A 13,009-nucleotide genomic window follows, 5' to 3' on the forward strand; every position below is an offset into this window, starting at 1 on the left:
ATCTTTTCAGTAGAAAAATGAGTGGGAATCTATCTCAGTTGCTACTAACTAGCATAGCATGCCTAAGACTCTGCATTTGATCACCAGTACTTAGGAGGAAAGTGGGGATCCCTTCTTCAATATGTGTACTGTGTAAACTTTGTTCCTCTAAAAAATCTGAGATCCTTTGCTTATATGTCCAGAGCTACAGTATCACGTTTAATAAAATTTTAAGAGTAATATGCTTAATATGGTAGACCTAGCTGGCACAGAAACAACCTTTCTTTTCTAACATGAAAGCTGTAAATGTTATATTCACTTCATTTATTTATTTTTAAATTTTTATTGTCAAGATGAAGTACAGAGGGGTTACAGTTACATACATTAGGTAGTGAGTACATTTCTTGTCCAACTTGTTACCCTCTCCCTCATTTTTCTCCCACCTTTCCTTCTCCCCCCCCACCCCCAAGTTTTACAATTAGCTTACAGCAATACTGTCTTATATTGCTGTTGCATTAGTTTGCATTTTACCCTTTGTCTCACCATTTTAATGTTCCGCTTCCCTTTCCTAATTCAGACAGACATATATAAAATATCCAGGGTACCAGAATCAAATACAGTGACAACAGGGGCTAAATCATAGGGTAGCAGATGATCACAATAGCTCAATAAATATGTACATATGATCACAAAAGATGACACTAAGAGAAATGATCTTCAAAATATGGAAACAAATGGCTTATCATTGATGATGTTATTTTCAAAGTACTATGTGAAATTATTTCTTTTTTCTTCTGTTCATCTTCCCTATGATTTATCCCTGTATTCACTTTAAATATCACACAAACCTAACCTAAGAAGGCTGCACTTTGAAAACCAAGGAAATATTTTCCAGCTGAGCGGGTCTTATTAATCTGAGTCTTTATAATATATTAAGTTCACATCATTTTCTCTCATTTATATGTCTAAATGCTAATTTATGTGTGTATTTTTCTTTTTAAGGATATGTGGGATTAGTAAACCAGGCAATGACTTGCTATTTGAATAGCCTTTTGCAAACGCTTTTTATGACTCCTGAATTTAGGAATGCATTATATAAGTGAGTATTTAAAAACATTATGTAAGTAAAATTGGTTTACTAACGGAAAAAATGATCTTTAGTTAGAAATTAATTTCTTATACTTATTTGTAAAGTTTGAGGTATTTCTTACTTTATGACAAAGCTTAAATATTATATGAACATGAATCACATAAAAACCTCACACATGGAAAAATGTATGGAGAGAGAGAACCAGAAGTGCATAGATAAGAAAAGGATGAAACATTTGAAATTTACATAGAGAATAAATGTAACCTTCCCTTAATTATGGATTTAATATCTTTCTGAAGAAATGGCATGTGTCTGTTTCACTTATTTTTATTATCTTCAAAAAATTGGTTTAGGGCTAGGAATATGGCTTAGTGATAAGAGTGCTTGCCTTGCAAGCATGAAGTCCTGAGTTCGATTCCTCACTACCAAATAAACAGAAAAGGCCAGAAGTAGTACTGTGGCACAAGTGGTAGAGTGTTAGCCTTGAGCAAAAAGAAGCCAGGGACAGTCATCACTCTCCCTTCTTCCCTCATCTTCTTCTACCTTCTATTTATCTATTTTTTTAAGAGAATCCAAATATATGACCCATGTACCTTCAGTCTGAGAATTCAGAGTTCAGCTTCCAATGATTAATACTTGTAATCCTAGCTATTCAGAAGGCTGACACTAGAAGGGTGTAAGTTAAAATCAGCCTGGGCAGAAAAGTCCTCAAAACTATTCTCCAGTTAACTGGCAAAATCCTGGATTTGTAGGTGTGACCCACGTGGTATTGCAATATCTGGGAGCAGAGAAAGCCAAGCACAAGAACACGGGGCTCTGACTTCTACACCCCTCATTTCTCTCTTCCTCCCCACTCCCTCCTTCCCCCTTTTCTTCTCTCTCGGTTATTTTATAAACTTGTAACTCGTTTCTAATTGAAATATAAACGATGAGCTACTTAGAGGTTGAGATCTGAAGATTGCAGTTTAAAGCAGCCCCAGACAGGAAAGCCTATGAGATTCTTGCCAGCAGTTAACCACCAAAAAGTTGGAAGCTCAGGTGATAAAACACTATCCTTTAGCCAAAAGAGCTCAGGACAGCACTCATGACCTTGGTTCAAGCCCTAGCCCCTCACCCCCCAAATAAAAGAAATATTATAGACCATAATTTATTTATGTGTCTGTATTTTTCTAAGACTGTATTTACATCATATATCTAAAAATACTACATGAAATTTCATTTTAAAACAATGTATCTTAAACTGAGTTTGTGTTATGTTGAATGTCTTTGAAATTATGTAAATGTGTTTGAATTCTTATTTAAACTTTTAAAATTATTGGTTGTATTGGACAAACAACATCATATCACCCTTTCAAGCTCAGCATCTAAATTAACTTGTAAAATTTGACATGTCTTTCAATCAGTAGACATTTATTACTCAACTATTTGTATGCCTCAACATTTGGTGGACAGAGTGGGAATTAGAAATAAGATCTTGTTTTCAAGTAATTTACAGATTTTTCCGCAATAGCAAATCTGTAAATATATGGAAAACTTAAGTAACATTTAAAGATAGTTAGATGCTGTTTGAGTTGAGAAATTAATGATACTCAGAGAAGAGACTTAATGAGAAAAGTAAACTTGGTAGTCATTAAGTAGATACGCTTTAGCCAGGTTGAGAAGACAGAGCACATAACAGATGCGGACTTGGAAAAGCCAAACAAAGCGGTAATATGTGCTACATAAATCTTGTACCAGTAAATTTGCACATTTTCTTTATGAATTATATGCTGTTTCCTGTCCCTGGGAAAGGGTTTGGTTTCTTCCCTTGTATAGTGACTAACAGATACTCTCTCATTATTATTTGTAGGTTTTTAATTGATGTGTTAAATACTCTGCTTTAGGAAAGCTTACATAGTGCAAAAGAAAGGGAGGAATTAAATATGGCACTGAAGTTTCCAGCTTTAGATGACTAGAGTAATAGCAAGTATTGGCAAGATTTACAATCTTTAAAAATATTTCTAACAGGAATAAGAGACAGGTGGCAGTTCAGTTTTATGGTATGGTAAGTTACCAGCAAATTTCTCTCAGAAGAGAGCTGGAGACTGAGTGTAGTAGAGGGAAGATTAAAGCTATAATGATAGATAAAGAGTAGAGTAATTGCAAGAAGCCTTGAGAAGAAACAGGCAGAAGACTATGCCAATGTGTAAAAACAGGAATGGGATCCCAAGAGTTAAGTTCTAAAACAAGAAAAATATTGAGCACTTTAATAGAGGGCTGTACTAAACTAAAACATTGTATGCTGAAGCACAGAAAAAATAGTACTCAAGCCTCCCTTTGAAGCTAAAGGTGAAAATGTGGTAGAGGGGTATGAATGATTAGAACACATTATAGATGAGTGAATATAAAGTATGACATTCCACTACATAGTTAATATATGCTCATAATAATTCTATCTATGACTTGAGACCCCCAAACAGTGCATAAGCTATTGGGGGTGATAATATACATAAATATTAACCAAACTTACAAGAAAATTTTAATTGATCAAAAATATAGCTCAGAGATATAGCTCAGAGCATAGTATTTAACATTAAGTTACTTAAAATCCCAGTAGAAACCCAGGTGTGGTGGATGGCTCATGCATGTAAACCTAACTGCTTAGGAAGCTAAGATCTAAGGATATTGGTTTGCGGCCAGCCTGGGCAGTGTAATGAAACCCTCTTTGAATCCCAGCCTATTTATAGCACTCTACAATTTAGAATACACAATCTCAGTGTCTCAACTATGTCATCACAAGACAGTGTTAAGATTTTTCTGATTGCCACATAATTTTAAAGTCAATCCAAGTAAGACTCATTCATATCTTAATCAGTTCAATCTATTTTTAATTTATTTCCCACTTGTAAATTGTTCCCTGAAATTTTATATATTAGAAACCGATGTTGTTTCATAGTTTTCCCACCGTTAGAGTTTTGGTGGTTGGAATGCTTTAGTATGATTTAATATTGTCCAATATGTCTTGAGTTAATAATTTGGATTAGAATTTTGATCGAGTTCCATGATTACTTTTAAGTAAGGTTTTGCCCATTCAAAACTGATAATTTCATACTTTCTCTTTTAAAGTCTAAAGTTCTTTCAAATTCATAGATTTAAAGACTGTTTCCATTAGATATTATTAGCTTTAGCAAATGTGTAAACTGTATGTTTACAGAATTAAGATCTTAGATGATTATATTTTGATATTAATAATGCTTTAATGAGTAAAATTATTAAATGAATAATTTTTACGTATTTTGTTTTAATAGATGGGAATTCGAAGAATCTGAAGAAGATCCAGTGACTAGTATTCCATACCAACTCCAAAGACTTTTTGTTTTATTACAAACCAGCAAAAAGAGAGCAATTGAAACCACGGATGTTACAAGGAGCTTTGGATGGGATAGTAGTGAGGGTATCGTTCTCTAATAATGATAAATATTTCTAACATCCAGAGGAATTCTGGAAGATGAATGTTACACACATTATACACATTAATCATTTTCTTTATTGCAAACCTCAGTGCTTTCTATTGGGATTTAAAAAACAACAACATTTTTTGGTGCCAGTACTCAGGGCCTTCAGTTCTCCCTTGTCTTTTTTTTTTTTTTTTTAACTCAGAACTGGTGCTCTACCACGTAAGCCACAGCCTGCTCTACTTACAGCTTTTTAGTAGTTGATTGGAGATAAGACTCTCACAGACTGTTCTGCCCAGGCTGGCCGCAAACCAATATCTTAGCTTCCTAAGCAGTTAGGTTTACAGGCATGAGCCACCACACCTGGATTTCTACTGGGATTTTAAGTAACTTAATGTTAAATATTATGCTCTGAGCTATAAATTTTTGATCAATTAAAATTTTCTTGTAAGTTTGGTTAATATTTATTTATGTTATCGCCCCCCAATAGCTTATGCTCTGTTTGGGGGCCTCAAGTCATAGATAAAGTGCCTGCCTAGCAAGCACAGGCCCTAAATTCAAAACCCAGTACTGCAGTAATAGAAGGAAAAGAAGGCTATGCTCTTTATAAAACATGGAGATCTCTTTATTTTCTTTGTATTTGTCTTTTTATGGCTAATATATATGTTTGTGTTCTTAAAAAAATACCATTATTTGTAGTAAACCTTTCGATGTTCCTGTTTTTCAGCTTGGCAACAGCATGATGTACAAGAACTGTGCCGAGTCATGTTTGATGCTTTGGAACAGAAATGGAAACAAACAGAGCAGGTAATTCCTATCTCTCAAATTGAGGGGACTAATTCCTAATAAATGTTACAAATGGCTCGAGATTTTGGGGTCCCACATAGGAATAAGGATACCAACTTGAAAGGAACTTGACATGGGAAAGTTCACTTCTGCAGAGGGGTGCAACCATCAGCCAAAAACTCTGGCAAGCAAACCCACAGAACAAACAGTTTGCTCCCTTTTTATCCCTAATCCAGCAGGCTCTGCCCCTCTGCTCAGATTGGCTGAGCTCTCAGGTTCACAATCTGCAAAGGATATGCCCTTATTAACAGGATGTAACTAAAATTTAAGGAGCTTATGTCAGGATGTCCTATTTAAAGTGCACCAGAAATATAACTAAAATGTAATTAACAAGGGCCAACCCACCTTGCCAAAAGAGGAACTTTTCAGAAAAAATAATTCTCACAAGATTAACAAAAAGGAAGCAAACTATTTTGGTAGAAAAGACACTTTTCTCCCATAAATTATTCATTACCTTAAAATGGTTTTAAGAATATTAGAATACTTTAAAACTTGGACATTAATCTCTCAGTTAAAGTATGGAATGGGTAATTGAAATTACTTGGTCCCATTAGACTATTAACTGAGTTCTAAACACCTTTATTAAACCACCCTGTCCTACAGTTTCCTCATCCTTAAAATATGGAAATTTGCCTATTAATCCAAATCTTCTTTGCTCAAAAGGTTATATAATTATTATTTCTGTGTATGTACATAAGATTTTGGAAGGATGACTTTTTTTTTTTTTTTTTTTTTTGGCCAGTCCTGGGCCTTGGAATCAGGGCCTGAGCACCTTCCCTGGCTTCTTCCCACTCAAGGCTAGCACTCTGCCACCTGAGCCACAGCGCCCCTTCTGGCCGTTTTCCATATATGTGGTACTGGGGAATCAAACCGAGAGCTTCATGTGTAGGAGGCAAGCGCTCTTGCCCACTAGGCCATATTCCCAGCCCCTGGAAGGATGACTTTTAAACAATATTTTCAGATATTTATAAAGTTATATTATAATCTGTAATATACTTATATATACAGAAAGCAATACTTTAATGTAGAACAATGAAATATAGTCATGTGTATTTGACATTTATGATTTTCATTAATCTGACCCTATTTTTATCCAATGGAAGTAGGAATATGAGAAACATTAGAAATATTTGATTAAGGGCTAAGGTGTTTTTGATGGGGCTCAGTGTTGAAGAGGTTTGATATGGGTATAGTAACTGAATATCACAGGGCTAAAAGAAGAGTATATATAGTAACTTATACTATTGCAATGGCTTGGACCAGAATTTTTCAAACAGTAGGTTCAGTGCATGCATGGATTATAAAATGAGTTCAGTGAGTTTACACCAGCATTTCCAACAATTGGGCAAAATGGAAAGGTATAAGAGACCATCACATAAATAAGAATATATTATTGTTTTATGACACTTGGAATGGACATACCAGGTTGTCTTCTTTATTATTTTTTTCCCCTTGGCCAGTCCTGGCCCTTGGACTCAGAGCCTGAGCACTGTTTCTGGCTTCTTTTTGCTCAAGGCTAGCACTCTACCACTTGAGCCATACCGCCACTTCTGGCCATTTTCTATATATGTGGTGCTGGGGAATCAAACCGAGGGCTTCATGTATACAAGGCCAGCACTCTTGCCACTAGGCCATATTCCCAGCCCCAAGTAAATTATTTTTTATGTTGTACTGAGGATTTGAACTCAGGGCTGTCATGCACGCAAGGTAAGCACTTTACCATTAAGCCACATTCCCAGCTCAGGTTGTCTTCTTGATAGTGGTTTGGTATTAAATGTTTAAAACCAACTAGTTTGAACCATGTTGAAATGCCCTCCTAAGTGTAAAACAAATAATCTCACATGACTGGGGCAGGTGGATGAGGAAAGTGTCAATAAAAAATTAGTAGTAGAAAGTGTTAGAATAGACAGCAGTCATGGATTCAGTTTCAAGACTTACAGGTTTTGTGTATCTTTTTATTAGTTACGGGGGGGGCATTTCATTCTACTTTGCTACACAAACATTCCAGTCAATCTCACCTTCTCAGTCACTCCCCTTACCTCCTTTCTAATCTCCCCAAACAATTACAGTAGGTCTGGGGTAGGTACTAGGTACTAGAAATGCAATTTTAGGAGTAAAGGGCGGTTTCCTTTCCCTCTTTCCTAATATTACTTCCAAAATAATGGAAATAGTTTTAAAGGGATCTCATTTAGTGATTTCATTTTTCTACTTAGTCCTATAGGACTTTGTTTTAGTAATTTTATATAGATGATAATAGGGGCTATTTCTTCAGCCGTCTGAATGTACCCTTCCTACTTACTTAAATCCCTTTCTGTGAGTCAGCACTTTCATTCAGATCAACTGGGTATTCCTACTGAGTTCTAAAATTTTGGTACAAGAATCTTTAGTCAAGTCATTCATATGGAGGTACCTATTCCTATGGACCTGGAACCTAGCAGCCTCATTAGATTGCTTGGGAATAAACAAGAAATGTCTTTCTTTAGGTGAGGGTATTTTGGGAAGAGGTAGATTTGTTGTTGGTGGTGTTATTGTTGATTGTAGGGCTTGAACTCAGGGCCTGGGTGCTATCTCTGAGCTTTTTGCTACTTCTGATTTTTCTGGTGCTTAATTGTAGATATATCTCATTGCCTTTTCTTCCTGGGCTGGCTTTGAACTTTGATGCTCAGATCTCAGCCTCCTGAGTAGCTAAGATTTTAGGTGTGATCTTTGGGAGTGATGAATTTTAAGACATGTTTTGAATTCCCTCACTTTAAAACAAATTACAGTGCATTTCTCCTGTAAATTGTTTTTCGTATATTACTGCAAGTTTAAAAGTTGTATTTTGGGCTAGATGATAAGATTGTTATAACTTAGAATATGTTAAGAGTCGTGATAGGCATATGTAAAAGCTGTACAACACAACACTTTTTTGCTGTATAATTGTCATACATTATTGTGTTTCTCATCTTAATGAAAAGAAAATATGAGACTTCAAAGTATAGTAAATTGGTAACTGATTTTATCAAAACCTATTTGACAATTGATCATCAGTGGCTCATACCTGTAATCCTAGCTGTTCAGGAAGCTGAGATCTGAGAATTGAGGTTTAAAGCTAATCTCGGCAGAAAAGTGTGTAGGATTCTGTATCTGAGTAACTAGCAAAAACATACTGGACGAGAGGCATGGCTCAAGTAGTAGAGAGCCAATTGTGACGGAAAAACTTGAATGAGAGCTCAACAATTGGAGTTCAAGCTCCAATGCTGGCCCAAACTCAAAAAACAAAACAAAAAAGCCCTGTTTTAATAGTTGGATGCTGTAGTGATAAAGAGTGTTGAAATAGTTCATTTTTGCACATTGATTATTATTGCTCATCTCATAGACTATTTTTATCAGGTTTTCATTTTTTACGTGTAAATAAACCTAACACTTTAAATCAGTATGAATTCCCTTTTTGCATATCTTAAAAATTACCTTATGAAAAACAAAATCATAATGAATGTTCTTATTTTTAGGCTGATCTCATAAATGAACTGTATCAAGGCAAACTAAAGGACTATGTGAGATGTCTGGAATGTGGATATGAGGGCTGGAGAATCGACACCTATCTTGACATCCCATTGGTCATCCGACCTTATGGCTCTAGTCAAGCATTTGCTAGTGTGGTATGTACTTTTAAGTTGACTGTTTGTGTAATCTTAAACAATATATAATAGCACAGTGGTATAAATCTCTTACGTGGTAAGTATCATTCTAGGTCTTGGGTTGTTGTTGCTGAATTTATCCTAGCAGGATCTAGAAGATTTTTGACCCCTCAGTGAGCCCTAATAGCTCACATAGTCAGGAAAGTGAATACAAATGTACTTCCTCATGGCTTAGCATTTTATTCTTTCTGATACATCGATACATCCTTAGGTGATTTCACGTGTAAGTAATCTGTCCTATAAATGCTACCTGAGTGTGCACATGAGCACATGTGCACTGTCCCTGAGCTTTTGTGTGCCAGGCTAGCACTCTGCTACTTGAGCCATAGCTCCACTTCAAGCTGTGTGGTGGGAAGGAACACCCAGTGTCAATACTACTTTCTTAAATAATCCAGGTTATTTTCTTTAATGACAGACATTTCTTATGTTTTTGGTTTTGTTTTTTAGAAGAGCATACCTATTCTAAGTATTTAACTTTAAAACATTGATGCTATGTATAGTAGTACATACCTATAATCCCTGCACCCTCGAAGCTGAGGCCAGAGGACTGAGTTTTAAGCCCACCAGGACTACATGGTGACACCTGTCTCAAACAAAACAAAAATAAATTTCTCAAGAACAATTTGAAAACTCAGAACTATTCACATACTGAGTATCCACTTGGAGATATTTAAGAATAGTGTTCAGAAATATTTATTTGAGGACTGGGAATATGGCCTAGTGGCAAGAGTGCTTGCCTCACATACATGAAGCCCTGAGTTCGATTCCCCAGCACCACATATATAGAAAACGGCCAGAAGTGGCACTGTGGCTCAAGTGCCAGAGTGCTAGCCTTGAGCAAAAAGAAGCCAGGGACAGTGCTCAGGCCCTGAGTCCAAGCCCAGGACTGGCAAAAAAAAAAAAAGAAATATTTATTTGAACTTATTACATGCCAGGGGAAGCTTTCAAAGCCAAATAAAGCATCTTTAAAAAATAGAATTTCATCATGTTTTTATTTTGGGTCCATATTTACATGTAACAAGCTAATGGTGGCTCTTAGCTAAAATTAGTTATTTTAAAGCTATACTATTTTTTTCTTCTAAAATAGTGCTACTAGTATAATTTAATCTTTTGCCCTATAAAATAATTAGTTCCTTCAGCCTTTTTCTCCTGTTCTTTATGGTGTCAGGAAATAATAAAACACCAAGCAGTTTTGGAATTGCTGGGAATTTATTGTTTTGTTTTGTATTTTGCCAGCCGTGGGGCTTGAACTCAGGGCCTGAACACTGTCACTGGTTTCTTTTTGCTCCAGGCTAACACTTTGCCACTTGAGCCACAGCGCCACTTCTGGCCTTTTCTATATATGTGGTGCTGAGGAATCGAACCCAGGGCTTCATGTATATGAGGCGAGCACTTTACCACTAGGCCATATTCCCGGACCCAATTGCAGGGAATTTAAAATAAGCATGGAAATAAAAAGCCTTTCTTAGTTATTGTGATATCAGATCTTCTTGCAACCATGATTTTTCAGTTTGTTGAATGTATTTGAAAAATATATTAGTATTTATTAGTGTCCTTTGTGAACTGCAGTTCTGGATATATTCAATTGTTCTTGATTTGGGAATCTAATTTTATTTTTGATTACCTTGTTTTATTTTTTAAATGCTATTTTGCTTAATTTTTGAAGTGTGAGGGAGAAATGACACACTGAAAAATTAACATTTGCCTTTCTTTTTTTGTCAGTACTGGAGCTTGAACTCAAGACCTGGCAGTCTCACTTCACTTTTTTGTTCATAATTAGAACTACTTGATCCTCTGCCACTTGGGTCACACCTCTACTTCTAACTTTTTGTTGTTTATTTGGAGATTAGAGTCTCTTTGATTTGTCTGCCTGGGCTGGCTTTAAACCTTGACCTTCTTATCTCAACCTCCTGAGTAGCTAGAATTAATAGGTATTAGCCTATAATTAGCTGGCATCTGTCTTTTTTTTTTTTTTGCCAGTCCTGGGGCTTGGACTCAGGGCCTGAGCACTGTCCCTGGCTTTTTGCTCAAGGCTAGCACTCTGCCACTTGAGCCACAGCACCGCTTATGGCCGTTTTCTGTATATGTGGTGCTGGGGAATCGAACCTAGGGCCTCGTGTATCCGAGGCAGGCACTCTTGCCACTAGGCTATATCCCCAGCCCGGCATCTGTCTTTTAATGACTTATTTTTAAATATTGATGTTTCTCTAGCAAAATATACTAGAGAAAAGTTGGGTATTCTCAAATGATAGAGTGACTGACTTTTCTACCTTGTCTATGAAAGAGGATTTTTAAAACTAGTATTTTATGTTATCGTAAAGGTGATATGCAGAGGGCTTATGGTTATATAAGAAAAGATTCTAGACCAACTGAACAACTCATGGAGGGAGAGGGAAAGGGGGAGGGGGGAGTGAGGGAGGAGGTAACAAGTAGTACAAGAAATGTACCCATGGCCTAACGTATGAAACAAAAAATAAAATAAGAAAAAAAAAAGAAAAGATTCTGTTTTGTTTTGTTTTGTTTTGTTTTGATGCTGGGGCTGGGGCTTGACCTCAGGATCTTGTGCTCTCTGCTTTTTTACCCAGGGCTGAGCAGCAACTTCAGTCTAGGCATTTAGCGAGTTGATTCAAGTGTAATCCTCAGATCTCAGCCTCCTTTGTAGCTAGAATTACAGATGTGAACCTGTAATTTAATATAGCCTAGTCTAAAGTATTTGTAATTAAGGATTTTTTTACTTACTTTATTTTTGTATATGTTAATTGAAAGTTGAGGAGGCTAGTTTTAATCAAACTATTATATTAGGATCTTAATATATTACCTAGCTTATTCTTCATATCATTTTTTTATTTACCTGCTGATTTACTGTCATTTTCTCCAACATGTTATAGACACAACAATGGAATGATTTAGCAGATACTTTTGGAGAAACGAGCAATAATATTTTTCAATTGAATTCTCCATAGGTAGCATTCTCCATTGTTATACAGGGAACTGGGGAAGCTGTGGGAGTTGAAGTATGAAGTAGCATGTGAGTAGGTTTATAACAGTATGCACTGTTAGGGCTTGCAGATGGGAACTTAAAACTTTCTTAACTTTCCTGGAATTTCATATGGGAAAATACAACAGGTAAAAACTACCCAAGAGAGGGTTTCTAAGCAGGATACTGTTTTCAGTAGTAACTTTAGAGGTAAATGACTTCTTACAATTTTCTGAATTCAAAACCTTTCTCACACACAAATACTGGTTTCCATGTGTGTTTTGTTAATTTTAGTTTTAAAAAGAATTTGATACAAGTATGGATTTTAATGTCAAGTTAAAAAGGAACATTATAAAATTGCTTCTTAAAATTTGGTCTTAATTTTAATCAGGCTAAAATTATATTTTATTTTCCAACCTTTATTAGTAAGGTTTAGTGCTTTTGTCTTGATACACATAGAAATAAACATATATGAGTATATTGATGACTATATATTGTTCATAGTATGTTCTGTCCAGTGACCCATAATATTACTGATACATTTATAGTCAGGTTAACCTGACTTAATTAACTTAATTTCAGACACATGAGGTTCTGTAAAAATTAGTACTTTTTATAAACTTTAATCTGAAATATAAAATATTTGTGGTTATTTATCTGTGGTCAAATAAATTTGAGAGTAATATTTAAAGTTAAAATATGCATGAAATTGATACCTAATTTTGTTTACCATGTTATAATCTTTATGATTTCCAGTATAATTGATAATTTTTATAGTGAATAATACGAATCTCCTTTTTTATTATTATTATTATTATTTTTTTTTTTTGCCATTCCTGGGTCTTAAACTCAGAGCTTTGGCACTGTCCCTGAGCTTCTTTTGCTCAAGGCTACCACCCTGCCACTTTGAGCCACAGCACCATTTCCAGCCTTTTCTGTTTATTTGGTAATGAATTGAATCCAAGACTTTGTGTATGCTAGGCAAGCATTCTACCACTAAGCT

The 13,009-nt window shown here is 35.5% G+C and overlaps 1 protein-coding gene across 2 annotated transcripts in view; it reads left to right on the top strand.

The window, feature by feature from the left end:
- The window catches only part of Usp47 (ubiquitin specific peptidase 47), an 88,170-nt gene that overhangs the window by 32,882 nt on the left and 42,279 nt on the right, over window positions 1-13,009 (top strand). For both annotated transcript variants that reach the window (XM_048361188.1, XM_048361189.1), the window contains 4 exons: window positions 982-1,078; window positions 4,357-4,502; window positions 5,231-5,310; window positions 8,841-8,990. In XM_048361188.1, the coding sequence (XP_048217145.1) occupies window positions 982-1,078; window positions 4,357-4,502; window positions 5,231-5,310; window positions 8,841-8,990 (473 nt within the window). The remainder of the gene's footprint in view (window positions 1-981; window positions 1,079-4,356; window positions 4,503-5,230; window positions 5,311-8,840; window positions 8,991-13,009) is intronic.

The sequence above is a fragment of the Perognathus longimembris genome, chromosome 13 (genome assembly GCF_023159225.1).
Source record: "Perognathus longimembris pacificus isolate PPM17 chromosome 13, ASM2315922v1, whole genome shotgun sequence".
In the NCBI taxonomy this organism is placed as follows: domain Eukaryota; kingdom Metazoa; phylum Chordata; class Mammalia; order Rodentia; family Heteromyidae; genus Perognathus; species Perognathus longimembris.